The 27145-nt window shown below is 38.9% G+C and overlaps 1 protein-coding gene across 5 annotated transcripts in view; it reads left to right on the forward strand.

The window, feature by feature from the left end:
• OSBPL3 (oxysterol binding protein like 3) overlaps positions 1 to 27145 on the forward strand; it is a 93815-nt gene that overhangs the window by 38534 nt on the left and 28136 nt on the right. For all 5 annotated transcript variants that reach the window (XM_054192242.1, XM_054192246.1, XM_054192243.1 and 2 more), the window contains exons 3-12: positions 5373 to 5615; positions 15247 to 15363; positions 15559 to 15612; positions 15822 to 15935; positions 16726 to 16896; positions 20276 to 20402; positions 21233 to 21336; positions 21478 to 21570; positions 22173 to 22329; positions 24702 to 24832. In XM_054192242.1, the coding sequence (XP_054048217.1) occupies positions 5523 to 5615; positions 15247 to 15363; positions 15559 to 15612; positions 15822 to 15935; positions 16726 to 16896; positions 20276 to 20402; positions 21233 to 21336; positions 21478 to 21570; positions 22173 to 22329; positions 24702 to 24832 (1161 nt within the window). In that variant the 5' untranslated portion in view covers positions 5373 to 5522. The remainder of the gene's footprint in view (positions 1 to 5372; positions 5616 to 15246; positions 15364 to 15558; positions 15613 to 15821; positions 15936 to 16725; positions 16897 to 20275; positions 20403 to 21232; positions 21337 to 21477; positions 21571 to 22172; positions 22330 to 24701; positions 24833 to 27145) is intronic.

A 27145-nucleotide genomic window follows, 5' to 3' on the forward strand; every position in this document is an offset into this window, starting at 1 on the left:
TATGTATTTCAAGATGCCAATTGACCTACTTGTAAATTTATGTAAGATTTTTCTAATAGAAGGATAGAATTATTTGCCCCAAGGGGTAGTGAGACAGCAGATATTTGCTTTGCTTCAGGAGAGTCTGACTAGACTTGACATTGAAGCATATTCTTCATTGATGTCTTTCTTGGGACGTACTCTACTAGATTTTTTCTGGGTTTTTTTTTGTTTTGGTTTTTTACTTTCCTTACACTGGAACGTACAGGATTTTCTTTCATCAAGTGATGAATGTTATACATGAAAAGTCATTGGTGTTAAATGGGGTGTGTTTGTCATTTGTCTCGCTTTTTTGCTTTCTCACTCTGTGTCTGTTGATTAGACAATTAGGAGAATTTTGCCTGAACTACATTTTCCTCTTTTGGGTCACTGAAATGGTATGGTTTCATTACTATGATAGCCTCCTCAAGGAAGTGGGCTAGATGGAACTAAGTGTTTCTTTGCGTAACGGACTACTTCAGAGAGTAGTATGTGTCCATGGCTAATGAAAGCATCAGCTCAACACAGGCTGTGTTGGATGATGTCTGCAGAGAGCGCCTACGATGGAAGGCAGTTCTGAAATACTTCCTGTTACTGTCAGTCTCCCTAAGCTGTTTGAACTTTTGTTTTCAAAGATAGTTTTAATAACTTAGTTGTTTTAAACTGCTTTATGTTTGTTTCTGCAAGTTTTCTTCTATAAAGAGAATAGCTAGCAACAGGACAGTTATTTGTGTGCTTTGTCCTTCAGTAGTATGAGTCTTATGGTAATTCAGGAAACAGCTAATACCCTCCTTGAAAAGACATCTCCAGTAGTTGTACATGGCGTATCTGTAGTCTATAAATAATTCTTTCCTTTTTTGAACCAGATGAGACACTGGGATAGATTAAAGCTGACAATTTGAAGTATAACAGAGAAAGCCATGAAAGCATTACTTGAGAAAGACTATTGCTTTGTTTATCCAGGTGGACATGAGTGAATGTAACTTAATAATAGCTACAAAGCAAAGGTTTCAGCACGAATTCTTTTTTAATTCTGTGAGAGTCACTCAATGTTGCTTGCAGTTCTATTTTGGATTGCTCAGTCCTGCGCTTGCTGTGGCCACATGACTCTCCTCAGGCTGTTCTTCATATTCTTCTGTGCACAAAACCTTAATTGATTACAGTTATAGAATGAGATGTATGCTTCCAGTTCTGCTGCTCAAAATCTCTCGTCAGTGTTCTTTCACTGCTGAATCAGCTCTGAAGCAGCTGTTAAGGCTTTATTTTTCTTCCAGAGCCATAACAAATTGCATAATGTTGATTTTTACTGCAGTTTTCAATTGTTCTTTTTCTAAATTGCTGCCTTTTTTAAGATGTGGAAAAAATTGTGTTTTGCTGTGAGCTTACTGTTTTGACAGTAGCAAGAGATGAATTGTGATACTAAGAAGCTGCTTTGAACTCGTGCAGTTTTAAAGGTTTGAGAACAACTTCGGATGGTACTTTTTTTAAAAAATAGGTCCTCTCATATGTATACATTAATTGATGTAGAACGATAAGGCTCTTAGTAACAGATGATAAGTAGAGATAAGTGCTGTTTATGGGTTTAGGATGTAGTAGCTATAAATAATATTTGATACTCACGTATTCTTAATTCTTTAAAATGCACCTGGCAAGGTCATTTGCAAAAGTACTCTCTTGGCCTACTTTTGCTGTTTTTGACTAGATAGCGAAGAATTAGGCCAGTATTTAGCACTTGAGAAAATTCCTGTCCTAAATTTATTTGGATTTCCCTCAGCCTCACGTCTCTGATGTGTCTTTTGGGGTAGGCCAGATGGAGTGGCACTGTGCGCTCCAGAGGAAAGGTGGGCACAAACACAGTTCTGAGGCCGTCCTGTGGTACGGGGAGGACCAAAGTGTGTTGAACCTGAAGTAGGTGGATCATGACAACCTCAAAACATCAGTTTTAGCCGCAATTTTAGCATAGGTAGCATAACACCAATTTTTATGCCTGCTTTAAAGTTGTAATTACTCTTGTGCCTGGTAGCCTTAAGTTCCATGGGTAATGTAAAATATCAGTTGTCTTAGAGAGGCCCAGCCACTGCTGCTGGCAGCCAGAATATGCAAGTCAGTTTGGGATGCAGGATCAGTGTTTTCACACCTTCCTAGAAGAATAGGTGGGTTATTGTTGAAGGACAGCCACAGTTTTCTTTTTTATTCCTGAACTTGAGGAGAATTTTAAAAAAGGAGCACAAAGTAGTTGCTGGAGCATGCAGCAGTTTTCAAAGATGATTTGGGGCCATGCTCGTTATTCATATACACTTTCTTGTTCAAACTGGGAAGTCTCAAGGTAGTAAGTTACATTACTGGGAAACCCCAATAAAATAATAATAAAACACTTTGGAGAGAGGGCACGCTTCACTCCTGCCTTCTTCAGGGCTGGTAACAAAAGCCTCTTTTTCAGCCCATGTAGTAAATTAATTTGAAGTAATAAAGGAAAATTCAAAAGCCTAATTTTGGAAACAGACTGACGAAATACTTCAGGTGCTCTCTGTCAGATTTACCCCATCTGTCTCCTGCCCTTAGTTTAAGCACTTCTGGTTAGGTGGCTGAGTCACCTTCAGCTCATTTGAATTCTGGAAAAGTGCCCGTCTCTCTCTTTTTGATTCAAAAAGGACAAATGACATTGCCCTAGGAGATCTTAAGTACTTACTTAGGTGGCTAAGTCTGTGTCTAGGTAATGTCAATGTTAGCAAGTAGAACAGTGCATTAAAAGCAGACCTTTGTAGCGAATCAGTTAAAGGTGAGGACCCAGCACCTACACCGGGATGGGACTAGTCAGGACAGCTCTAATCTGGTGCCGTGGACTCAGTGCAGTGAGTACTGGATGCACTCCTGGAGCACAGTTCATCCAAAAGAGATTTGGTTTCCATGTTCCAAGACTGTCCTGCAGTGCAAACCGAAATGTGGGAAGAGGGGAGGACCAGGAGATTTGCAGCAGAAGTGCCCTTCTGCTCTGTCCTAAAATGCTAATGTACACACACAACTTCATTTAGACTCCACACCAAAAACATGATGATAGAAATACTCTTCTGATTATATGACTTCTTTTTGTGTGAAAGTCCATGAGACCTCCTATTTTTTTAGTTACCTGACACTTCCAGGACATCACAACCATTGTGCTGTGTGTTCAGACAGGCAAAGGGCGTTGTGTAACTTACATCTAGTGCATCCTGAAGATACACTCGCAAGGTACTGATGACAGCAACTTTCAGTGCATTTTGCTGCAAATTAGAGCCTGTTTCTTGCCATGAACTCTGCCAGTCTCTGCCAAAATGCCGGATAGTCACTGATGAAAGCCAAGTGCTGAAGTGCTCATTTTGAACATAGAGCAGTGAAGAGGACAGGCGATATCTGAGCAAACTGTATGCCAAAAAAGTAAAGCACTTGCTGCATGGTACTTTCAAGGGGTTATCTGAAAGATGAGTTTGCAGGAAGCGTGTTTCCATTCTTCTTGTGAATATTTGACCTCTGCTTGTTAATAGAGATGTTACCATTAAACTCTCTTACTAAATGCAGCTTGAAACTAAGCAAGAAAGTTATACTTTATACTCACTCTGCAGTTTAAAACCTGCATAAATTGAGATAAATCCAAACCTGCTAAAAGCGCTAGTCCTTAATGAAATGCCACACAAATTTACCTTCCAGATAGGAAGCGACTATACCTTCTCCAAAATGCACTATTCCAAAGCTCAGTAGTAATTTCAGTGTAAAACCCATGCGCTAGCCCAGTTCAGGCCGTGCTATCACATTGCTGTGCTCTTCTGGTTTTCTTCAGCTGTTGCATTGCGCTCGCTAGTTTTGTGCCTGTCTGATGGAAATAATTGCCAGGCTGACTCAGCAGTGACAGAGCCCCAGCAGAGCTCACTTTCTCACCCGACGTTTGGAGACTTGGGCTGTTTCACTATTGCTGCTGAGCATAGATTTGGTCTGGGGGTAACTGGGTATTTCTACCTAGGTAAGGTAAACACTAAGAAGAGAGAGACTTTGTTTCAGGTGAAAAGAGGGCATATTGTTGAAATGTTACAATAAACTATATTGCCACAGAGGCACTATAGATTGGAAAAGGTCTCTGTTTGGAAGTTGGATGCTTCAGACTATGGCAGTAGGTGGAGAGGTGTTCTGCAACATAATGTTGTCTTCGTCTTAATTATAGCACCGGGTTTTACTTTTTTTTGGTGTTTTTGTTTGGCTTATTTTTCTGTGGGGTTTTTTTGTTTTTGTTTTTTTAAAGGGAAATGAATTCATAAGATACAAAAAGTGGTTTACTAGGGATCTGAAAACGCTGCTTCTCTCGGTAATAGGTTTTAAAGCCTTTTCAAGAAAAAATGAATGGCAAACTTCAATAACCAGCGATCCCAGTTCAGGACTCTTCTGACAGGTGTTCATTCACCTGATGAAGTAGTGCCTCCCTGTTTTGGCAATGATATTTCTCTTCCCTTTGTGCAAACTTCCTTACCTTTTTCAGTGGTGGTTCTTGCACTCTTCCTAATGTGCAAATTCCTTGCCCAAGACAATAAAATCTGAAGTGATAGACTCCTATAAAGCTCCTCTAACCACCCCAAGTTTTGGAAAGCATCACCCTTTTGTTATGTCCTCTGTTTGGTTTTAAAAAATATATGCAGTTACCATGACAACTCTTGCCCACACTGGAAATCTGTTATTGGGAGTTTCTGGCGTGGCTTTTATTTGCATATGCTGTGAACAGCGCTGTTATTAAACAGACTGTTCATTATTCTTCCAGTCACTGACTGAGACAACTGATGTGACAATAGTTACAACTTTCTGGTTCCAGGTAAGAGTGGTCATGCACATTTCTATGCAGCTGCGTTTGCATGTTCACTACTTTATAGAGGTTTTTTTCCCCCCCTTACAACCTGAAGCCATGCTTACTTTTGTAAACTATCAAGGAACTGGGAAAAAGAGGTATTTTTCTGATTACCCACCATCCTTTTTGTGAGACATTTTATTAGATGCTTTCTTCTCATTTTGAGGCTGTTTTGGTCCATTTTATACACATATTTATTATACTCTATGTGTGCCTTTATTAATCTTTTAAATGAATTTACATCTTTAAAAAGATGCTTGATACTGTACTTTGTCCTCTGAATAAACAGTGAAGATTAAAGCATGCATTTAGCATCCTGAATTCATGTTGTTCCTGTTTGAGACTTGAAAATTGTTGAATTAATTTCTAATAATGTACAGTAATGCAGACAGCTTGTATTACCAAAGGCTTTATTATGATTCATGCTACAGGATGTCAGTAAGAGACAACATCTGATAACTTGGCTTTTTGTTGTTCTTTTCCCTTTTAGAAATTTCCATGGGATGCAGATCATGCCTCTGGACTGCATTGGGGTAAAGGATGAGTTCTGTGTTTCTCTCAGGAGTCTTCCAACACATTTTTTAAATTACCTTTTAATAGTGTTCTAAGTAAGCTTATGTGAAACAAATGGTATTGGATCATGAGTGAAGAAAGAAGCTTTGGTGTATCCCAGAAAATGTTGTCTCCTTCAAGAAGTACTAGCAGCTGCTCCTCCAAGCAGGGAAGTCGACAGGTAATGCAAACTTTTTTAGCCAAACTGAAAGCATTACTGAGATTACTTTTGCTCTTGAATATCGGCGAATCTCTTAAACTCCGTTTTCCTTTTGCTTGCTTATATTATTTCATCACTTCTTTGTTTTCCTTACTCTCTCGTCTTTTTTTTATTGGTAGCAGCATCTTGGTTTGAGTCAAATGCAGTGAACACACATTACTGAATAGCAGGCACTTGTAAAACTGGAATGCTACCAACGAATTTGAATTTCTGCCACGTTGTGTGTATGGTGTCTTAATAGGGAAATATTGCGGCTGTAGTGGCTTGGCCTTAGTCGTTTGATCTCGAAATCCCAAATTGTCCCTGTAAGATACCACTTTTGTGGTAGAATATTGTGTAACTGCTCTGCTTATTTCGAGTTTCCAGGGAAAGGTGTGCGTGCATGTGTGAAAGAGAATGCACTTTTGTGAAACTTGACATAGGGCCTCTTTGACAATGAAAAAGTGCCTGTGAATGCCTGTGTGTGCTGGTTTATTGCTGTAGGATTGTAGTTATGAAAATAAGCGTTTATGTAACGTGATACATCTGGGTGCCTAATGCAAAGGATGCTTTATTTTCTGAAGATGTGATGCTATTCTTTAAACCTTAAAGTTTTAAAAGACATGTGCCAGTGTTTGCACCTGACAAGTGAGACTGCTGAAGACAGCTTTTGTGTCTGGTCAAGAAACATTGACTTGCAGCCACACTGAGAATTAAGCTTAAACGTGCTCAATCCATGCTGGCAAAATCATGAGCAATAAGCTCAGCATAAACTTTTATTTGTACAAATGCTGGCTTAGTGGAGCTCTTGAAGTTGCCTCAGGTTGAAATTTTAATTGGAATTGAGCATCCTAATCCCCCAGAAGCTTTGGAGACCTCAGCTGTGTTTTGAAATAGCACCTGCTTTTCTGGGACTTCTGTCCCTGTACATGCAGTTGGCGAAGCAGACAAATCTCTGAACCATTTATGCCTTTTAAAGTGCCGTGCTTGTAAGAAATGCTGTGCGTTTCTAGTATACTGAGCAAAGAAATCCTTGCTTTCAGGATGCCTTTTTTGTTTTCCTGCAATATTATTTTTTATATCCTCAGTATGAGATTACCTTTAAAAAGTGTAATTTAAAACAACTTGTATTGTCTGTTTCGACAGTTCATGTCTATCAAGTGTTATCACGTAGTATTTAAATAATAAGATTTACATGAGCGTGACTAAATCCACTGGTGTCTTACACAGCCAGTATAAGCAGCCATACTTACGCATAAGCAATTTCTGCAAGAACCTCACTTACTGCCGTTTAACGTGATCAAATCTGTTGGCTAGCTCAGGCTTTTGATACTATTATTAGCAGGTCCCATTTCTTAGCCATTTTGTTCTCACCTGCTGTCTTTGGAGAAACGGAATAATCCACTAAATTTTAATCCCATCTTGTCAATCCCCAATGTTTTATTCTTTGATCCTGTACAAAAATGCAAGGTGTACCTGACAAAGGTGAGAGATGCAACTTGATGTTTTATTTGCATTCCTGGTACATGTACTCATTCATTATATTCAGGCAGATGGTAAATTGCCTCGTGCACCTATCAGGTCAAGCTAAATGGAGGCATAAAGTAGGTTGTTTCCCAATGCAATATTGAAGGGCAATACAGTTGATATTTCTTCATGATAATCTGGGGCATTGTTTTAAGTATCTCCACTTTGATCAATGTTTCAGTATTAATCTTTTCATGGTCAGTCATTGCAATACCAAGTAAGTAACAGTATACCTCTGCATCTGGGCAACCTACATAGGTTGACGGATTGTCCATGTTTTCAGAAGGTAATGATAGAGGTGAGCCCACAGAAGTTGGGGAGTTTGTGTGACTTGTTATGTGCTTGGAAATGGTCACTAAGCAGGGCTAAAAGCTCTGCTTGCTTGCTTGCTTTTTCTTTATAGTCAGAAAATTTACAAACATGTTTTTCAGAAATTATATGTGCTTCTTAAGGTTCCACTGGTCTTCTGATGTTTTTGTTTTTAAATAGGAACTTCTAATATTTGTAAGGGATACTTTAATACTTTCTCTGTTTCCTTTTTTACCAAGTGCAATAACTTTCTAGCTTGTCCTTTGACTTTGTTTGCATCTGCTGAAGTGGTCTAGAGGTCTTCCTTCAACGTAGCAAAATTTAGAAAGAAAAAAAAGAAATTCTAAATTACAGTTTCTTTCAGCATTGTCAGTGTTTATGTGCATGGCTCTGTATTGCTTTTCCTTCCTTAATTCCATGATGTTTGAGGTGTTTTTCATATGGCTGTTTTTTCACACTGAAGTTATCTTGCAGTTTACAGAACAAACTGTTTTGGTGGGGAAAACAAAGATTTAAATATCCTGTGCAGTATGCACTCTAGATATTTACTTGAGAATAACTCCTGTATGTCATTTTCCCTTATCTTTTTTTTTAATTTATTTGTTAGTTATGGTTTGTGGTGGAAGCCTGTTTCAGTGAATGTTTTGTAGTTATACTTTTCTGTGCTGCATGTGGGAGGAGGGACCTTTAGGTCTAACAGAGGCCAGTACTCTGCAAGACTCACTGGCCTGGGCACAGCAGTGTCACCTTTGGGTGAGGAATGGATATTTTCTCCCTGTTCCGGTTCCCAATAGGCTCTGGTCTTACAGATTATAAAGATCTTTACCTTGCTAGATAGACCCTTTCTTCAGTGGTTGTAATTCATACACCACATTCTGAAATGTGCAGGGGAGGGGACCTGGACAGGTAATTTGTTTTTCTGCCCAGAGTAGTGGGATCTGGGTTTTGAGTCTCTCTGATTTCCTAGCCACAGACTCTGTTGCAGGTACACGCTAGCACCAAATAATAAGAAGCTACTTGAGACTGTGATATGGAACCCTCGTAGTGTTCAGTTCTGGGCCCCTCTGTACAAGAGGGACATTGAGGTGCTGGAGTGTGTCCAGAGGAGAGCTACCAGGCTGGTGAGGGGTCTGGAGACCAGGTCATATGAGGAGAGGCTGAGGGAGCTGGGCATGTTTAGCTTGGAGAAGAGGAGGCTGAGGGGAGACCTCATTGCCCTCTACAACTACCTGAAAGGAGGTTGGAGAGAGGTGGGTGTTGGCCTCTTCTCCCAGGTGAATAATGACAGGACCAGAGGAAATGGTCTGACGTTGCGGCAGGGGAGGTTTAGATTAGATATTAGGAAGAATTACTTTACTGAAAGAGTGGTCAGGCACTGGAACAGCCTGCCCAGGGAGGTGGTTGAGTCACCATCCCTAGAGGTGTTTAAGAAACGTCTAGATGTGGCACTTCAGGGCATGCTCTAGTGGCAGAGATTGGAGGGGTTTGGTTTTTTGTGTGTGTGTATGGTTGGACTCGATGATCTCAAAGGTCCTTTCCAACCATGAAGATTCTACGGGTCTAGTACAAGGCTGCTGTGCCCATTAAAATTTAATTATTGCTTCCTGCAGAGCAACATGTGTCAGTGGTGTAGAGCATAAGTAGTGTCCTGTGATGCAGAAGACAGGCCACTGTGCCGAAAAAGAGTTGACTGAAGCAGGTCTGCAGGACTTGGAGAGGCCCACTCCTTCCTTCGCTAAATGTGGTGCCCTTTTTCTGCCAGATGCAACACATTTGCATTGTAAACTGAAGATGCTAACAGTGAATCCTGTTCACCTTTGCCTTGAAGCCCCATAGCAGGTTGGAGGCTACTGCCACATCCCACCTCTCTGCTTTTCTCTGCCCGGCTCCTTCAGTCATGAAAAGGGATGTCTTCCACAAAGCTACAACTCAAACTGTGTTTTGTGAGGAAGAAAAACTGGTATTGATCTTTAAAATTAAATTGACCTGTGATCAAAAGAAGATATATTGTGGTAGTTATTTTTAAGTCTAATGTGTTAACTAACTTTTAAAATAGATTCAGTAGGGAAAAGTTTTATGTCAGAAGAGCTGCTTAAAAAACCCTCATGTTCTTAAAAAGAAAATTAAATCATTTCTGCCAATTTTATGAACCGTAACAAATGCTTTAGTTGCAGCTGATGCCAGCCCTTATCCTCCACAAAGCGGGTTTCTATTTTTGGCACTTTAAAATATTCGGTACAACTGACTGCATTTTACACTGGAAGAAAGTCTGGCACTGTCATCTGTTTCGTTCAGGGAGCTGCAAGCACAAGCATCGGTCTGAGAGCCGCTCAAACTCATTACTTCATTCTTTCTCCTGAAATAATTTGCCTTGAGGAGCTGTGTGGTACAGAATATTGCAGAGAATGAGAAGGGATTTATTTTATTAATAAAGAAAATTACTACAGTTACCTAATGACAGACTTATCTCTGAAGATCAAAGTGTATGCTTTTTTTTTCCCCAGTCACAGAGCAGGTATATGCCAAGTGGTGACTATGGGGTGTATTACCAGTGCTGATCTGAAATGAGCACCTCTGGACCTGAGAAAAGCAAAGAGTATGTTCCTCCCTCAGCCTCAAGTGAAATTTCTGCTTGGGCAGCAAATGCATTGTTGATCTTTTTGTGCAGATGTAGGCCCGTAGTGATACAAAATCTTCTGTAGTGTCATAACCTTAAGACACTACTAATCTGGGTATCAGGCTTATGCTAAAATTGTTAATGCCATTCAGCTGGGAGGTTTGGGGTATGTTTTGGGGGGTGCGGTGGTGAGTTTTTTTTTTTAAATTTAGGGCTGTGGTTTGGGGTACCTCTTAGTTCCCTGTTGTGGAATAAGAATCGGTAAAATGGAGCATAATCTGAATGCTTCCAGTAGCTTTCAGGAAATCCTGTATCTCCAATTTGCTCCTCTGCTATTTCAGACAGATGAGAACAGTTGATAACCGACCAGACTGATTCATTTGCCTTCATTTTAGAGAGTAAGCAGTTTTCTTTTGCTTCTGCAGCTGCTGCTGCCAACTGATGCTTTTTCCTCATTAAATTAGATGTCAGATCTCTTGCAAAACAAAATACCGATCAAGATCCTGTAGGATTTGGGTCTAGAGTGAAAGGATCCAAAATGAGTCGCAGCAGTGGTATTTTGAAAAATGTGGCAGTTTTGGGGGTTCAGGTGGGAAAGGTTGGACTCTTCTGGACAGATGTATGTAGAAGAGGACCAGATGCTGTTACTGCAGTGTTGTACCATGCATATATCCAGCAGTTCCCCAAACTCTTAATTTTCTGAGCTATTGCTTGCCTTTTCTTGGGTAACTTAGTTGATTACATTTTGTGCTTTTAAAAGGATCCATTTCTAATTTAACTAAAGCTATCTTTACGTAAAGCTTGCAATTGAAGTGTGAGGTTCCCAGGGCAGAAATGTGAGTAAGAGACTTGCCTTCACCTGAGATTTGGCAGGCCATTGGGCCTGTGCAATGGGAAGAAGTGCTCCTACTTCAGCTTTTCTTCCCATTTTCACACTTTTTAATTGTGGAGGCACTTTCTTGGCCACTTCACTGACCAGAACAACAGAGAGAAATGTGGCTCTCCTACAGGAACGTGGGAGACAGCTTGTGCCTGGACTGCAGGAGAGGCCCAGACAAAATTGGAGTTGTAATGCAGGCCAGTATGTTCTCTGTATTTAAAAATATTACCAAAACTATTTGACACTGTGTATATTCCAGATGGGTGCATTTGGCTGAACTATTTTTCAGGTTCTGCCTCATCATATGCCCAATGTAGCATGGATCTGCCTCACTTGAGGAGTCCCTTTCTTTCTAAGCTTGTAAAAAAGTGAATCTGGATTCTTTTTTCTTGATTGTGCTGAAATTTGTGCTTGCCTCCTGCAAGCAGACCACTTTATGAACCATACAGTGTGTTTAAGCTCAACCAAAGTCTGTGAGAACTTGATCCAAAGTTCAAGAAAGTTTCTTCGTTAGGTACAACACTGGAATATTGAAAAGGAAGTGCTGTTCACTGGTCTTGACTGCTCTCAGGTTAATTCTCAGCAGAAAAGTTACATGTTTAAATACTGCAGTTTAATGTATTTCAGCTAAGACAAGGGAAATAGCTTGCTTAGTAATCAGGCAAAACAGCTTTTAAGCTCTTTGGCTAATTTCAAGAAGAAAGAAACAAAAAAATTTTTTAATGTTTTTCTTAATCTTGCAGATGTTCCTGGTAGTTCTTAATTAGAATTATCTTTCACTAGTTCCATCAGGTTTCTCACTTTTTTAACTGTTTACCTTTTTCCAAGTCCCCAACATGAAATCAGCTAATGTCACGGTTATTTTTTATATTGGCTCATTTAGTAGATCATATTTTCTGAGGAGATGAGATTTTATCCACACGTGGACATTTAAGCAGCTGTTCAGCTGTTACTTAGTTAAGGTGAATTGTAGCATTACACTGTATTTGGTGATATTTAAAGAGGCTGCTCTTTGTCATCATGGAACATGATGATGGATCATTCAACTGGAATGTTCTGTCAAAAAAAAGAAGCCGGGGGGGGGAGGTAATTCTGGAGGCTTAGATCTGTCTTTGTACTTGAATAGCTGTCAAACTGCAGCTAGCAAGCTCTAGCTAACTGGCCTTGCATGGGCACAGGCTGGCGCTCTGCTTCATTCTTTGCCAGCTTCACCCTGTGAAAGACCTTTGCTCTCGGCTTCTAGGAGCAGCTGCGGCTGATGTTAGGCTGGTGTGCTGGAGACAGCCCAGGAGGTCTTCTGCTCTCCCTTCATCCTGCTAGCTCATGATATCCATGAGTAACTTCTGTGTTCCCTGATCTGGTATCGTAGTAATTTACCCCAAAGCAGGAAAGGGTTCATGATCGTTGATAATTTTAAGTGAGTCCCAAAGCAATAAAAATAAAAAATAAAGAGTATGGAGTGTAACTTCTGGTTTTCAATAGGAAAAATATTATTTCATGATCACTGGTTAGAAATGATGGTATCTAAGTAGCTATCAAAATATCTTTTGATCTGAAGGGAATAAAGAAGCTATTTGTTACCAAACTGACAAGGATAAAACCCAGACCTGTAGGCTTGCAAAATGTGTGCCATAACAATTTTGGTAAGGATAACTGCAGTTTTGACTTACCTTCAGGTAGTAGTACATCATTAGGTGGTCTGTAGGGTGTTGAATGATGGGGGCTGCTCAGCCCCACATTTCTACTGCTTGCAGACTCTTGTGTAGTGCTGGCAGAGTGAAGTCAAGCCAGGGAAGCAAAGCAGCTTTTCACTTTGTTCCATGAAGTGCAGTGCAAGGAAAATAATAATAAAATAGTGGAGTGCCACCAGTAATGTGGTGGAATAAAAGATCACATTCCTTGGGCTATTTAATGAATGTCTTTTCAAAGATGGTTTGCCATTATGCCTTGTTACTCAAGTAATGAGCATATTACCTAATGTAATTGTTTTCCTAGGTTTCCGGGGGTGAATTTTAAGGATTCTGGAGACGGATAAATGAGCATATGTAGTGAGCTGACCCTGGCTGGATGCCAGCTGCCCACCAAAGCCGCTCTATCAGTCCCCTCCTCAGCTGGACAGGGGAGAGAAAATACAATGAAAGGCTCATGGGTTGGGATAAGGACAGGGAGATCATTCAGCAATTACCATCATGGGCAAAACAGACTTGACTTAAGGAAAATTAATTTAATTTATTACCAATCAAATCAGAGTACGACAATGAGAAATAAAACCAAATCTTGAAAACACCTTCATCCCTGCCCCCCTCTCTTCTTTGCAGGCTTAACTGTTCTCCGGGTTTTCTCTACCTCCTCCCCCCCGAGTGGCACAGGGGGATGGGGGAATAGGGGTTGTGGTCAGTTCATCACACGTCTTCCATTTCTTCCTCCTCAGTGGAGGACTCCTCACATTTCTCCGCTGCTCCAGCGTGGGGTCCCTTCCATGGGAGACAGTTCTGCAACGTGAGTCCTCCCACAGGCTGCAGTTCTTGAAGTGCTCCAGGATGGGCTCCTTCCACGGGTTGCAGTCCTTCAGGAACAGACTGCTCCAGTGAGGGTCCCCCATGGCGTCGCAAGTCCAGCCAGGAAACCTGCTCCAGCATGGGCTTCTTTCTCCATGAGTCCACAGGTCCTGTCAGGAGCCTGCTCCAGCACGGGCTCTCCATGGGGTCACAGCCTCCTTCAGGCATCCACCTGCTCCTGTGTGGGGTCCTCCACAGGCTGCAGGTGGATATCTGCTCCACTGTGGACCTCCATGGGCTGTAGGGGATACAGCCTGCCTCACCATGGTCTTCACCAGCGCCTGCAGGGGAATCTCTGCTCCAGAACCTGGAGCACCTCCTCCCTCTCCTTCTTCACTGACTTTGGTGTCTGCTGAGTTGTTGCTCTCACATATTCGCACTCCTGTCTCCGTCTGCAGTTGCTATTGCGCAGGTTTTTTTCCCCCCTCTTAAATATGTTATCCCAGAGGCGCTACCACCGTCGCTGATGGGCTCAGCCTTGGCCAGCAGTGGGTCCGCCTTGGAGCCAACTTGGCTCTGTGGAACACGGAGGAAGCTTCTGGCAGTTTCTCACAGAAGCCACTGCTGTAGCCCCCCCAGCTACCAAAACCTGGCCATGCAAACCCAACACAGCACAACTAGCACTCTTGCTGATTTTCGTTTCATTTTTGTTTAAAAGTTTTTTTTGAGTCAGTCAAGTTCTTTTTGGGAATACTTCTCTATGTATCTTACAGGGAGGACCACAAATACTTACCTACCTGGTGTAGTTCTGTTTTGCCCAAAGTGTTTCATACTAGTCGTTTTTTGTCATTAAAATCTATACGTTAAAGGATTCTTTGTCTCTTTCAAATCTATGAGGATGGTACTAGCACATGCCATTTCCTGGCAGTTGTTCACAATTCGAGATCTGTCAAATCCTATGGTAGCTGGCAATAAATAATTCATGAGATCACCCATCACAAATATTGAAACTTATGTTACATTGTCATTAGCAGTTGTTCCATAAATAAGAACTGTAAAAATACTATGAGATTTATTGTCTTCTCTGTTATCTTGCTGCAGGGTCTTTCATTTAAGAGTTCCTGATGGCAAAAAAGAGAGATCCTCTTTTAATTAGAGGTGTATCTGATTGAAGGGTGGTTTTTATTTTTCTTGTACTCTCCCTTTATGTCTTGTTCCTCATAATACTTGAGTTATTTACCTGGATTTTTCATTTGTTTTTATTTTATTTTATTATTATTACTTTAGGGAGGCTGCAATTCACACCAAACACAAAACCTTGACTTAATGAATATGGGCAAAATAGTTTTATAGAAAAGGTCTTCATTTTCAGTGTCTTTTATTTCTGCTTCATAACCTATAAAATATAGCCTTTTAGCATAGGCTGTTTCTGCCTGTGATTGCAGAGGTTTTTTATGCTAAACTGTGACTAGGCTGTGGCTATACACTGTGTATATGTGTGTACAGAAAAATATATGTGTAAAATTCTGGTAAGCAGATGCATTCAATGAAGGAAGCTGTAATAAAATACTGTTTTGTTTAGTTTGTGTTGTTTCTATCAAAATAAAAAAGAATATTGTCTCTTGGAAGATACATAACAAAGTGTAAAGATGGATCTAAGCTTAGATTTTGACATGATTTGGGTTTTTCTTACTTAAAGCCTTCTTCCCCTTGAATGTTCCTCTTAACATTTCTGTTTGTTGGAAGAAATTAGATCTAGATTTGGATTTTCTGTTTAAGCAGGACAGCTGGGAAATTGTAGAAGGACTCCGGGGAGCAATGAATTGTACCCAGGAGCCACAGAAGCAGGAGGGCTGCTTGCTGAAAAAGAGGAAATGGCCTTTGAAGGGCTGGCACAAGGTAGGAAAGGAATGTGCAGCTGAAAGCCTGATGCCATGTGAGTGAGCCTTGCTTGGTGCGGTTTTGTGGCAAATAGGTAGCTTAAGAGCAGAGAAAGTGTTCTCCAAAAGATATATGGTGGTGGTGGGTTTTTGTTTGCATTTTTTTTGCGTGTTTTATTATTTTGTTTTTAATTCTCTGCATTTCTGTTTGCAGAGATACTTCTTTTTGGACAGAGGGATTTTGAAGTATTCTAAATGCCAAGCTGATGTAAGTGATCTGAAACCCTTTAAGGCCATTATAAGGTCACAGCACTATTTTATCCAAAATAACAATAATTCCATATTGTTGGCAATGGGAAATAGAATTTCAGCAGTTCTAAATGGTAGTTTGAAGGGGGGGAAATGATAGTTTCTGCAGGTAATAACTATCCTTTTGCTTTATTCTGGAGTGATTGTATTCTTTTTACTTTTTTGCAGATAGAGAGAGGGAAGATTCATGGCTGTATTGATGTTGGACTTTCTGTCATGTCTGTAAAGAAATCAACAAAATGCATAGATTTGGATACAGAAGAGCAGATATACCATCTGAAGGTAGGTCTTCAGGATTGTTATATCCTTGCTCCCAAAAAAACATTAGCTGTGTATGGTGAAGATGACCTTTTTTTTTTTTTCTTAATAGTAGGAGGTCTGTTAGTTACACTAATAACTTACCTTTTAGTGTCAGCAGGTTAGGTTACGCTTTATACCTTGAGAGGCTTTATTGTACTGTTCCAGAGTCAGTAACTCTGTTTCAAATAGAAACTTTAAAGATGCCTCATGTTTAGCAGCACACTTTTCACCCAGCACTTTTTTCAGCAAAGGGTGTGCACTTGTTGTACAAGTGCTTTTATTTTCAGTGGTTGTATCTTGTTCTTTGTCTTATCTATAGGAAGTATTTTCCACAGTGTAGATTTGTGTAGATTTATCTATCCTTTTTGGGATAATTTGTTTCAAAATAGATGACCAAAATCAAATTTCTATTTGTGGTTAGTTGAGCCTTGACTAAACCTTAAAAAAGGCAATTAAGAAATGACAAACTAAATGGTTTTTTTTTAATTATGTTGTGGTTTTTTTCCATCTAGAAGTTGCTAAGTATTGTGTTCTGCATTGGAAGTCATAACTATACTAGTTGAATTTTCTCTTTTTCATGACTTTATCCCGTGATTAATTTTCTGTCATGCTTAAGCTCGTGCAGTATGCATTTTAGGAACATTAGAACAACTTTTCTGATATTTTACCAATAAAAATGAGCCAGACTAGCTGTCTAGTGAGCACAGAATACCGTAGTTTCTTTGTTAGTGATTTTGAATGTAAACGTTATAAAACCTGAAATTTTGTGTAGGTGAAATCTCAGGAGCTGTTCGATGAATGGGTAGCAAAACTTCGTCATCACAGAATGTACCGTCAGAACGAAATCTCCATGTTTCCTCACGACGTCAATAATCTTTTCTTCCCTGTGTCTACTATTGCGGACTCTGTCCCTGGTTTCTGTGATTCTACTCCGGGTAGAAAGGTAATAGTTACGATTTATAAATAATGAGCTTTCATCAGGGATTAAATTAGTCTGGTTTGTGTTTATTAAGTAAAAAGCATAATGGAAGTTTGTGGTGGGGTTTAAGTTATGATCTAAAATGTCAAGAGGAAAATTATATGATTTATTGATTTACTGGCAAGGAGTTATCGCTATGATGCTGTTAAATCTTATAATTATTGTCTCATTGTTTTAATGCAGTAAATTATATATTCGCAATGACTTTTAAAACTTCATATTGAGTTAGAATCCTCATAATTTTTGAGACATGTATCAGTATTTGTCTGATATGTGCTGGTAAATGTTAGTCTGGGTCACAGAAGAGCACTCGGCTAGATTTTTTTTTCCATTTAGCATTTTTTCATTTATCCTTTAGCTAGTAAAACCCATCCTCTTTTACATTAATGAATCTGACTGCTTACCTGAGGAGTATATAGGAATTATCCAAGAGCCATCACCTGTGGCCACTATTTGTATTTTTAACTGAGGTAGAAGTGTTATTCAGACCAATACAAGGACCATGCTGTAGGTGGGTATGGGGTCTGGATGGGTCCAGTCAGCAGTGTGCTTCTCTTTAGGTCAAGTCTGTGACTTAGTTTCACAAAAGACCTGACAAATGCTCAGTCCAACACCATAACTGACCTCTTTGATGCAGTCTCACAGAAGAGGGATTGTGTTCTGTGCCTCAACACAACCTCTGTGCCTTCAGCAGTCTGCGCATTGACGGGCTGACATTCACCCAAAGAAGCTCTTCTGCTCCAATTTAGAACCAGTGATCTCTTTTGAGAATATTGTGTTATTTACTATAACTGAAATGACTCTCTATTTCTGTCAGCTCCAGAGTGGTTCCTAAGCAGCGATCACCTATTCATTATCCTCCTATCTAAGGTTTTCTTTTCGCTGGCTATATTGCTTTATGATCTGAGTGGGCTTGTTCCCCAGTACTTGCAGTTCATTACTTTGGTAGGACTATCCTGCAACCGAGTATGAATTTTACCAAACACAAACATGTCCCTGAACATCTTTTTGTTAGTGGTTGACAGGGAGGGGATCTGTGCGAGCCGGCAACTGAAAGAACAGTAACTCACCCTGCGGTAACAGGGCTGTTCTGCAAAGAGCTGTCTGCCTGCTTTCTGTGGTGCCAGCGCCTCTGTGGCTCTGACAGCCTGCTCTTCTGAGGCTGTGTCTGCAAGGAAATGGCAAACCTCCTGTGGCCGTTTAGTTCTTTTCTCCCAACAGACAGCAGCGATGGAAGGGAAGAAGAATATTGAGGGCAAAAATGGAACATTGCAAAGCCCATGATATATCCATGCTTGTGCTCTCAAAAAAAAAAAGAAAAAAAAAATCCACATGACTACCATATCTAAATTCTATGCTCACTGTCAGAAAACTAACCATTTCTTCTTTGGCATGAAAGACTTTAATTCACTTCTAATTTATTAATCCAGATTTGCACTGTAAAGAAGCCCTACTTATTTTCATGTGAAAAATAGAAGGGGATAGTTCTTAAGCTGCAGTTAATCACCTTAGCTCTGCTGTAACTAAATGGAATTTTGCCAATTTACACTAGCCCTAGCTTGATGGTAGTCGATATCAATCCAGCAGTTGAGGTTATTTTGAGAAAAATATATCGAGTGAACTTTGCATTGCATTTTATTTGCTGTTAGAAACACCTGATCAGTTTTCACATCTGTTTTTTTGTTATTGTTAGGAGGGAGGTGTATGTATCTACATATTGTTAACGTGGAATTCTAAAGCTTAACCATGTGGAATTCTAAAGCTTGGATTCTAAAGCTTAACCATGCTGATCAAAAGCAAAACTACGCTAACTAGAGCTACATAAACTCTCTTGCCTGTTTCTTGGCATTGCCTACTTCCTTCCTCCCTCCTATTCATGCCCCTCATGTATATGAGTTGTGGAAAGGTTGGTTATATGAGATAGAGTTCTGAAGAGATAAATGTGGGATTTGTTCACAAAATGCCAATAAAATTGCTCATCTTTAAATTCAGTTTTCTTGTGCTTTTAAAGGCATTGGGATTTTTATTTGGTTATACATATATAGATGACTAAAGCTCATACAGCTTTACGTAGGAATAAAACACCTAAACTACATAGATTAATTTAAAAATAAGTGTGCTTATTGATGCTTACTACAATTGCATACTGATTGTAGAAATCGATACAGTACTGAATGACATCACACAGATAGTACATTTTATTTTATTCTGCAACTCAAGTTGGACCTTATATTGTAAATTTTAAAAGACCGACTAAGAAAACTACAACTGACTGAGGTGTAGATGATGTTTCCTATGAATAGATTTAAAACTAGTACTGCCTGAGTTTTGATATAAGGTGAGCAAGAGGTAACGAAGTCTGTAAAGTGTGTGCTTCAGAGAAGAGCCAAACAATTTAGTCAGCTTTTCTCATAACCAGTAAAGTGGTCGAGTAATGGCACTTAGGATGAGGCATTTTAAAAATTATTTTAAACAAGATGATGACAAAGCATGTAATTTGTGTGATTTCCTGACATAGGTATTATTAAAGATGAAAGGTTTAGTAAGGTCTAAAAATAATTAGGCATTTGAAGTGCTATTATTTGTAGCTACATTAGAGAATAAAACAGCATTATAAGCCACAATCAACTGGTAAAAGTATTGGGTAGGAATTTCTTCCCATTGGAAACTACTGAATTGTACTGCTCAATTAGCTCTTACACAGAATTTCCGGCATCTCCTGAAGCATCTGATAGTGGGCGCTGCTAAAAATTAGATAAGTTTAAAAATGGTGACAGAGATGTTGTAAAAGGTAGTATTTACCCAGATGAAGTGTCTAGTCACACATGTATTAAGGCCCGTCAAGCCAAATCCATGCTAAAGTCACACAACCTTGAGTAAATTTTTTAAATAAAATGTAGTAGATCTTGCTTTCTACATGGAAAAACAGCCTTAACAAATACGTGCATGTTACATTTAAGTTACTTTGTGGGCTTCTTTGGGGGGCGGGGAGGAGGAGTAGAATGTCTGACTTTGGCCTTGTTCAGATATGGTGCTTTAATTGTATTGTTGACTTAATTTATGCAGAACTTTGCCCTTCCTTAAAATTTAGTTTTCAGCAAATTTTTATGGTTCCTTTAGTATTTGTACTGCTTGTAGACAGCAGTTATGCTAGATATCCTGACATTATGTTCAATGACTGGTACACCTAGTTTTTTTAGTTCGTACACTTTTTTTCCTCTGTATTATTGATGCCTTCGGTCCTTGTCCTTGATCATGAACCTCAACTGTTGGTTGTCAAAATTTGTGCACGGAACATTAAAATATTGTTTGTTAATAATTCACTTGTTCTTTTTTGGAACAGGGAGGCAGCTTGACCAAACAGAATTCGCTGGCAGCTGGAGGTAACTTGTCATTTTCCTTTTCAAGTAATGAGTCCAGGATTTCGTCTTGGCTACAGTCTTCTGAAGACATGGAAAAATGCTCAAGAGGTAATGATATTTGAAGGAAGCTGAAAATAGCCTAATATTTCCCCTATTTTTTCTTGACAAGAGTACTATGCCTTAAGTAGTCATTACAGTTAGAGTTTTCTCTGAAACTGGAGGGAGGAAAGGGGTGTTTGTTGATTAGCTGGCTACTCATGTGTTTTCAAAAGGACTAGTGATTATGGATGTGGGGTTATCAATTGTGAGCACCTCTTAAAGGAACCTATGTATTTCAGTACATTTTCTTTTATATACGAACACCTTCAGCAGTAAGATTTGAACTTTCTTGAGCTGGCTATTCAAAGAAGCATCCAAAATCTAGTCATTTAAAAAGCACTAAGTCTTTGTACTTGAAAGTCACCTTCTGCTTTCATGCTTTCCTAAGAGCATGAAGATCTCTCTCATGTTGGTAGCGTCTGTATAGTACTTATTTGGTAAAGTTCTACCTACTAGTGAGCTTCAGCTCTAATGTAGAGGAGCCTCATCTCTAGCTCTGAATGTACAGTTCAGTCTTGATGCCTATGGCATTGTTACCCTCACCATGAGGAGCTATGACTTGTCCCGAACTGCAGTAATTATCACATTATTCTCATTTTTTTTGCAAGCAACTAGGATAAAATATCATTATCATTATACATACTGTATAGATGCATTTTAATACTTTGAATTTGAAGATAGAAGGATACATGCTTTTTATCCAGTTGTCTAATAATGTGCTTTTAGTCAATAAGTAACATAACCTAGCTGCAATCAAAGTAAGACTAACCTACAAAGAAAAAACTTTCAATGTGTCTGTTACTTTAGGGCAACTGAAAATATTCTCTTGTTCAAAACAGACCTCTCCAACTGTCACACATATTTACTGGAAATGAACCAGCTGTTACAGAGCATGGATGTTCTTCACAGGACATATTCAGCGCCTGCTATAAATGCTATGCAGGTTTGTTGTTTAAAAAACAAAACCAAAAAAAGGTTTTCCCTTGCAAATCCAAAAAACAACACCAAATCCTAAAGGATCAAGGTCTTTCTTCTTAGCTCTACTAGTTTAATGTATTATTTTTGTCCTGTGTGTTGTTAAAAGGCTGGACCTTTTGAAAGCCCAAAGAAGGAAAAGAGAACACACAGGAGGTGGCGATCCAGAGTTGTTGGGAAAGAGGCTAAAGGAATGTTACAGGTAACCAGTCCTTTCAGTGCCCATCTTTCTCCAGTCTTAGTTATTGATCACTTCCTAGTGTGACCAGTTGAGGAAATATGAATCCTTTCTTAGTAGTGTCCTGTGCTAGCTCATTTTATGTGGGTAATATATCAGACCAAAAAAAATATGTTATGATTGATATCTGCAATAGGATCTGTGTTGCTACCTTCAGGAGACTGGCCATGGTTTTTACCCATGTTTTCAATCTGCCTCCAGTTTGAGGGTTTGTTGTGGTGGGATTTTTTATCAGTACAGGTTTTTGGAAATTCTCCAGATAGTTTTGTACACGTTTGCATCCAGAGGCCATTAGATATTTATAAGTGGGGGAAAATAGTATAGCATATGGTACAGTTCTCAGTGGACTTGTTTCTCGGAGTTTTGCCAAATCTCCAATTGTGATATCTTGGGCAAAGTTATATCTATGGTTTCATCTGCCAGGTGTCATCCATTCCAAGCCTATTGGTAATTTACAGTAGTTTTTCCATTTTTGGTGTCTTCAACATGTAACCCAGGTGGGTACAATAAAACAAAATTTTCTTTACAGTTTGTAAAAACATCACAAATGGCTGTTCTCCTTACAGGTGCCTTCAGTATTTTCTGCCCCAATGAGACTGCATGCTTCCAATCCAAACTTATCTACAATAGATTTTGTAGAGGAGAAAAATTACTCCGATGGCTCTGAAACATCATCAGAATTTACTAAAATGCAGGAGGACTTATTTCACATTGCACATAAAGGTAATGAAATTGTTCGCATGTGATTTTATATCATCACGATTTAAATAATGACGTGACTTCTAAGAATGCTTCCTGTTTAATGTTCAGAAAAAGCAGAAAATGCCCTCCCTTCAATTCCCTTGAGGAATTGCAAATGCTGAGATCTTGAGTCATTTGAAAAAAGTGGCTTAATCATCGCATTTTTAATTTTTTTTTATTTAATAAAGGGCAGTCCTTTGTTTTATGTGCTAAAAACCTAGGTTTTACTTTTTTTTTTTCAAAAGGTAAAAATCCTAAAATCAGTTGCTATAAATACAACAGCAGATTATACTCTTTTGTGTTTGCGTGGATATGTGTTTATATGAGCACATGTATGTTTGTATATTCGGTGTGCTTCACTGTATTTCCGAGTTAACATTTGTTGGTGATGCAAGGGTTGCTATGGTAGTAACCTATTTTTAGTGAATACAGAAGAGTAAAATCATGTAAAGCAGCCAGAGGGGCAGCTTGACTAGAAATGTTTCTTCTCTCAGAATCATTTTTCATTAACAGTGCTTTGCTCCATCACCCTTGCACCAGGAACATTTTTGTTGTTTAAATGATCTTGGTGAGGAAGGCACTTAAGCATTTATATCTGACAGACTTTTGGAAGTATTGGCTTTGTCTCCTTTTGCACAAGATAACGGTTGGTGTTATCAATAAGCATTCTTTGCTTGTTATTCCCCTCTGGTGATGGTGTATCTTGATGCCATTATGTAAGGAATGCATCTAAGTAGTAAACTTTATAAAAAGCCAATTGTAATCAAAACTGATGTATGCTTCCAAAAAGATAAAAGGAGTGCGGGTGGGGTGCGGTTGGAAAAGTTACTATTAAGCAGAGCAAAGAGATTACCTTCTCAAGGTCATCTTAACTGCAATGTCCATGTCAGAAATTTTGGTTAGATTGACCCATGCACTTGAGGGGACAATTGACTTGGTACTATTTAATACACTATCATTTTATTGAAAGTACGAAGAATTTTTTTCCAAAGTTGCTTTCGAACACACCCCTTCCAAAAAAGGGTAGCGAAGAAAACTATTGCTTTAGCTTTTGATACAAATTAAATAAAATGTCACATTAGTACTTTAGTATGTAACAATTCTTGAAAATTTAAGTTAGAGTACAACTTACTAAATGACATTTAAGGTCACCAAAGACTCTGGTCATGTCATCCGCATATGAAAGGCTAACAGAATAGATCATAGTGGATACATCTTCCTCCCCACCCCCTGTGTTACTGTTAAAGATTTCTTCAAATAGGTGAAAGTATGAGAATTAGCTTTGGTAATGGTTTGCAGTGTTGAAATATCCCTTAAGAATATTTTCTTAGAAGTGTAAATTAGGTTACAACAAATACTCAATGAAGTGATGATGATTCAGGTTAACTCGGAGTGGGTGATTAGAAGAGAGAGGTAGCAGAGATTTCTTTTTCTTTGTTCTTTCCGTGCATCCGTGCTCAGATTTTATATCTCCATTTCCCTGGAAGTGGATACATTTTTGCATTGGCAGTTCTCTTGACTGTGTTACAAGGCTCTATTAGGCCCTCAGAAATCCTCCAATTCTCCAGTTAGATTAACGTTGTAATCCTACATGAACAAATATTACTCAAATTTTTATTCCTAGTGGTTAAAGAAAAGATTAAATGTCTTAAAAGTAAAAAAATAAGGAAAGTGCATTTCCCCTTTAACAATCTAGTGGTTTTTAAATTGCATGATCTGTTGTCTGATTTTAATGTTTCAGGCTGGTGATACTGGCTCAGGAAGGAGTAGAAGTAGCAGCGTAACATGCACAACATTCAGGATCTGACCCTTTGAGTCACTAAATCATCTAACAAGCTGAAATTTTTTTATCCCAGAAAGAGTTAACAAAACTCAACAGCACAATTGACTTGCTTGTGGGGAAACTACTAACCCTGTAGCTGTTTTTTTGATTATTTTTTTTCTATTTCATTTTTTTTTTCTTCCCTCTTTTCTTCTCCCCCACTGGAATTCTTAAAGGAATGTGGAATAGAGTCATGACCATCTGAAGATCCAAGCTAATTGGGGAACAAAAGCAAGTGAAGAGCAGATGTGGTTAGTTAGCTTCGTTGCCATCTGTCACAAATAATCAAGAGTAATTTTGACTGTGGCTAATATAGTCAACACGGTAGCATACACCATAAACATTTCTCCTACTAAAAATCTACCCTATAACCTTGATTAATACTACTTGTTTTTAGTAACCTGCCCTGGATTTCTCAACCTAAATTCTCGTTTCTGTCACCATAAATGATGTTTCATTGAAGTTTTACATAATTGGTACGTATACAATTGTTAGCTGTTTTTAACTGTCACTTTTTATGAAATGGTTCTAGTTTACTTCACCTTGAGGTCAGCTTTCAGCACCATATCTACAGAGAGAGAAAAGCTGAAGCAGATGTTGGAGCACGATGCATCCTCATCTCCATCTGCACAAATAGTTGGCTTGAAGAATGCCTTAACATCCGTAAGTGACGTGCCTGGAGTTCAGCAAGCTTTATTGTCATCAGATACTACTTTTAAATTTAATAGTAGTTAATTTCGGGTTTCTTTAGTGTCCGTTCTGTGATAGAATTTGCAGTATTGAATCATAGTAGGTTATTATATATGGTGTTTTTCAAAGACTCTTTCCTAAATGTTAAAGGTATTGTGAAATCACTGAAGTTTGTTAGATTGATTTAGGTATATAGTATAATCGGTATCATTTTATGTCAAGAATCAGAGGTCTGCTCTGTGATGTTAAGTCTGCTTTCTCTTGAAACATACACTGCTTAATCACTCAATTCTGGTAGGCTGTGGGTTTTCTTCTCCTTTTCTTTAAACAGAACTCAAGTATTCACTGCATGACTTGGCATAAGATAAAGGTGAGAGTGGCTGAAAACACTCAGCTGTCACTTCTACTGTGCTAGAGCTTCACTATGCTGCACCAAGACACTGCAAAGCAAATTCAAGTAAAACTCGTTTATATTGACTTCCAACTTTAATTATCTTTTAGTCATCTAAAAGCAGCAATGGAGCTGTTAGGGCAGAGTTCTAAATGACAAAAGATCGTGCTCTTTAAAAAGGTGGGGGTTTTGGTTGATGTGCTTTTTGTAATTGGTTGAGACCAGAACTTTCAGGTTGGTCATGTTTGAACATGTCAACCAGACAGTGATCTCATCTCAGAGCAATGAGGGCCATCACTACTGTGGTCTTAAAATTTCAGTGTTTGTTGCAAATTTCCAATCAGAGGCAGATTGGGATATGAAGACTCTCTGTCATTGATAAATGTGATATAGACCATCTTAGAATTATTTCAGTATGAAAACTTCCCTTTGCTTTACAAAAGCTGCATATAGTTATAGTTTTTTAAGCACATAAATACCTCTTTGCCTAGACCTTTAGAGGCTGTGATGTCTTCATAGTATTTACAGAAAGCTGAAACCTGTTGCATAATGACTATACTCACTCACTTGCACTCCTTTGTTTTTGGCTTTCAGATGTTCCACTTCTGATATTTGAATAAGTGACTTTTATTTTTCCAGTGTTATTTGCCTACCATTTTATATCAAAAAATCTGTTTTAAAATTTCTGAACTCAATGAACACTCAGCTTAGCATGATTTTTTTTTTTCCAAGCAATGAAATTCTGTTGTCCATCTTCATCCTCTAAATAGCTTCTGAAAGTCATCCTTTTAGGTCTTATCTGATAATAAGCCTTTTGTAGCGCATTCGGAAGTCATCTGTGAACCTTGGCAGTTTCAGCAGAGCTTAACACCAGTGAGGGCTATTCTTAGCCTGTAGATCCGTAAAGCCATGGTGCCAACAGAAATTTCTCACCCTGTACAGCAGAGAATCCTGTAGGAGAAAGGAATTAGCTTCCTTTGAAGACATATAGAAGCACAGATATGATAAACTTGACGTGTTTCTAAGACTTCCTTGCAGAGGGTCCCATGTTGATGACTTTGATTTAATGTTTGTTGGTCATTTCAGTTTGTTTTCTGTACATGAGGAACATGAGGAAAGCTATGAAACAGAAGTCTGTTTTGCCCTCATCAGCCTGGCAGGGGAAGAAAAGTGAACATGTTTAAAGTGAACAAAACACCACAAAAATAACATCTCTGCTTCTGCTTCTCCCTCATTAAGATTGTAGCCTTGACCTACACATGGTCTAAGAAAAGCAAATACAGAATGGGGAAAAGCAAAATATTTTTATTTTGCGGGGAGGAAGAAGATAATAGAAGGAAGAAAACACTTAGTAGCAAACAATGAAAATTGGAAGATGCTATTACAGGAAAGCTCTGTAAATTCTTTTTTGCACTTATTTGATGTCGAGGGTATAACACAATGCTGTCCGCTTGAACACTTGACACAGAAGTGCTGTATGCCTGTATGGCAAATTCAGACCACACATACCTAAAAAACCTAAAGCCAGAAATTACTTTCTCCCTTGCATCATCACTTTGAGCTTACTGTCTTTCTTGCCCTCAAGACAATTTCCAACAAAAATTACTATTGAAATCATTTGTGGCATTTGATTTCAGCATTTGTGGGACAAAGCAGATGTGTAAACAGCAGGGTTCTCCACATCCTAGTATTGATTCAGATCACTAAAATGGGCAGTAAGTCTTCAGTATTGCTCCAAAATTAGTAACCCAATCTTTTTTTTTCAGAGATATTTTCATTGCAGGCAGGGTTGCATTCTCTTCCTACAAGTCTACTCTAACTGACATCTGCCCATCAGATGCACCCAGCATGAGTAAATAACATGTAACAAACATGAGTTTGCAGTAGAGGCTTTT

This window comes from Rissa tridactyla, chromosome 2, assembly GCF_028500815.1.
Source record: "Rissa tridactyla isolate bRisTri1 chromosome 2, bRisTri1.patW.cur.20221130, whole genome shotgun sequence".
Classification (NCBI taxonomy): domain Eukaryota; kingdom Metazoa; phylum Chordata; class Aves; order Charadriiformes; family Laridae; genus Rissa; species Rissa tridactyla.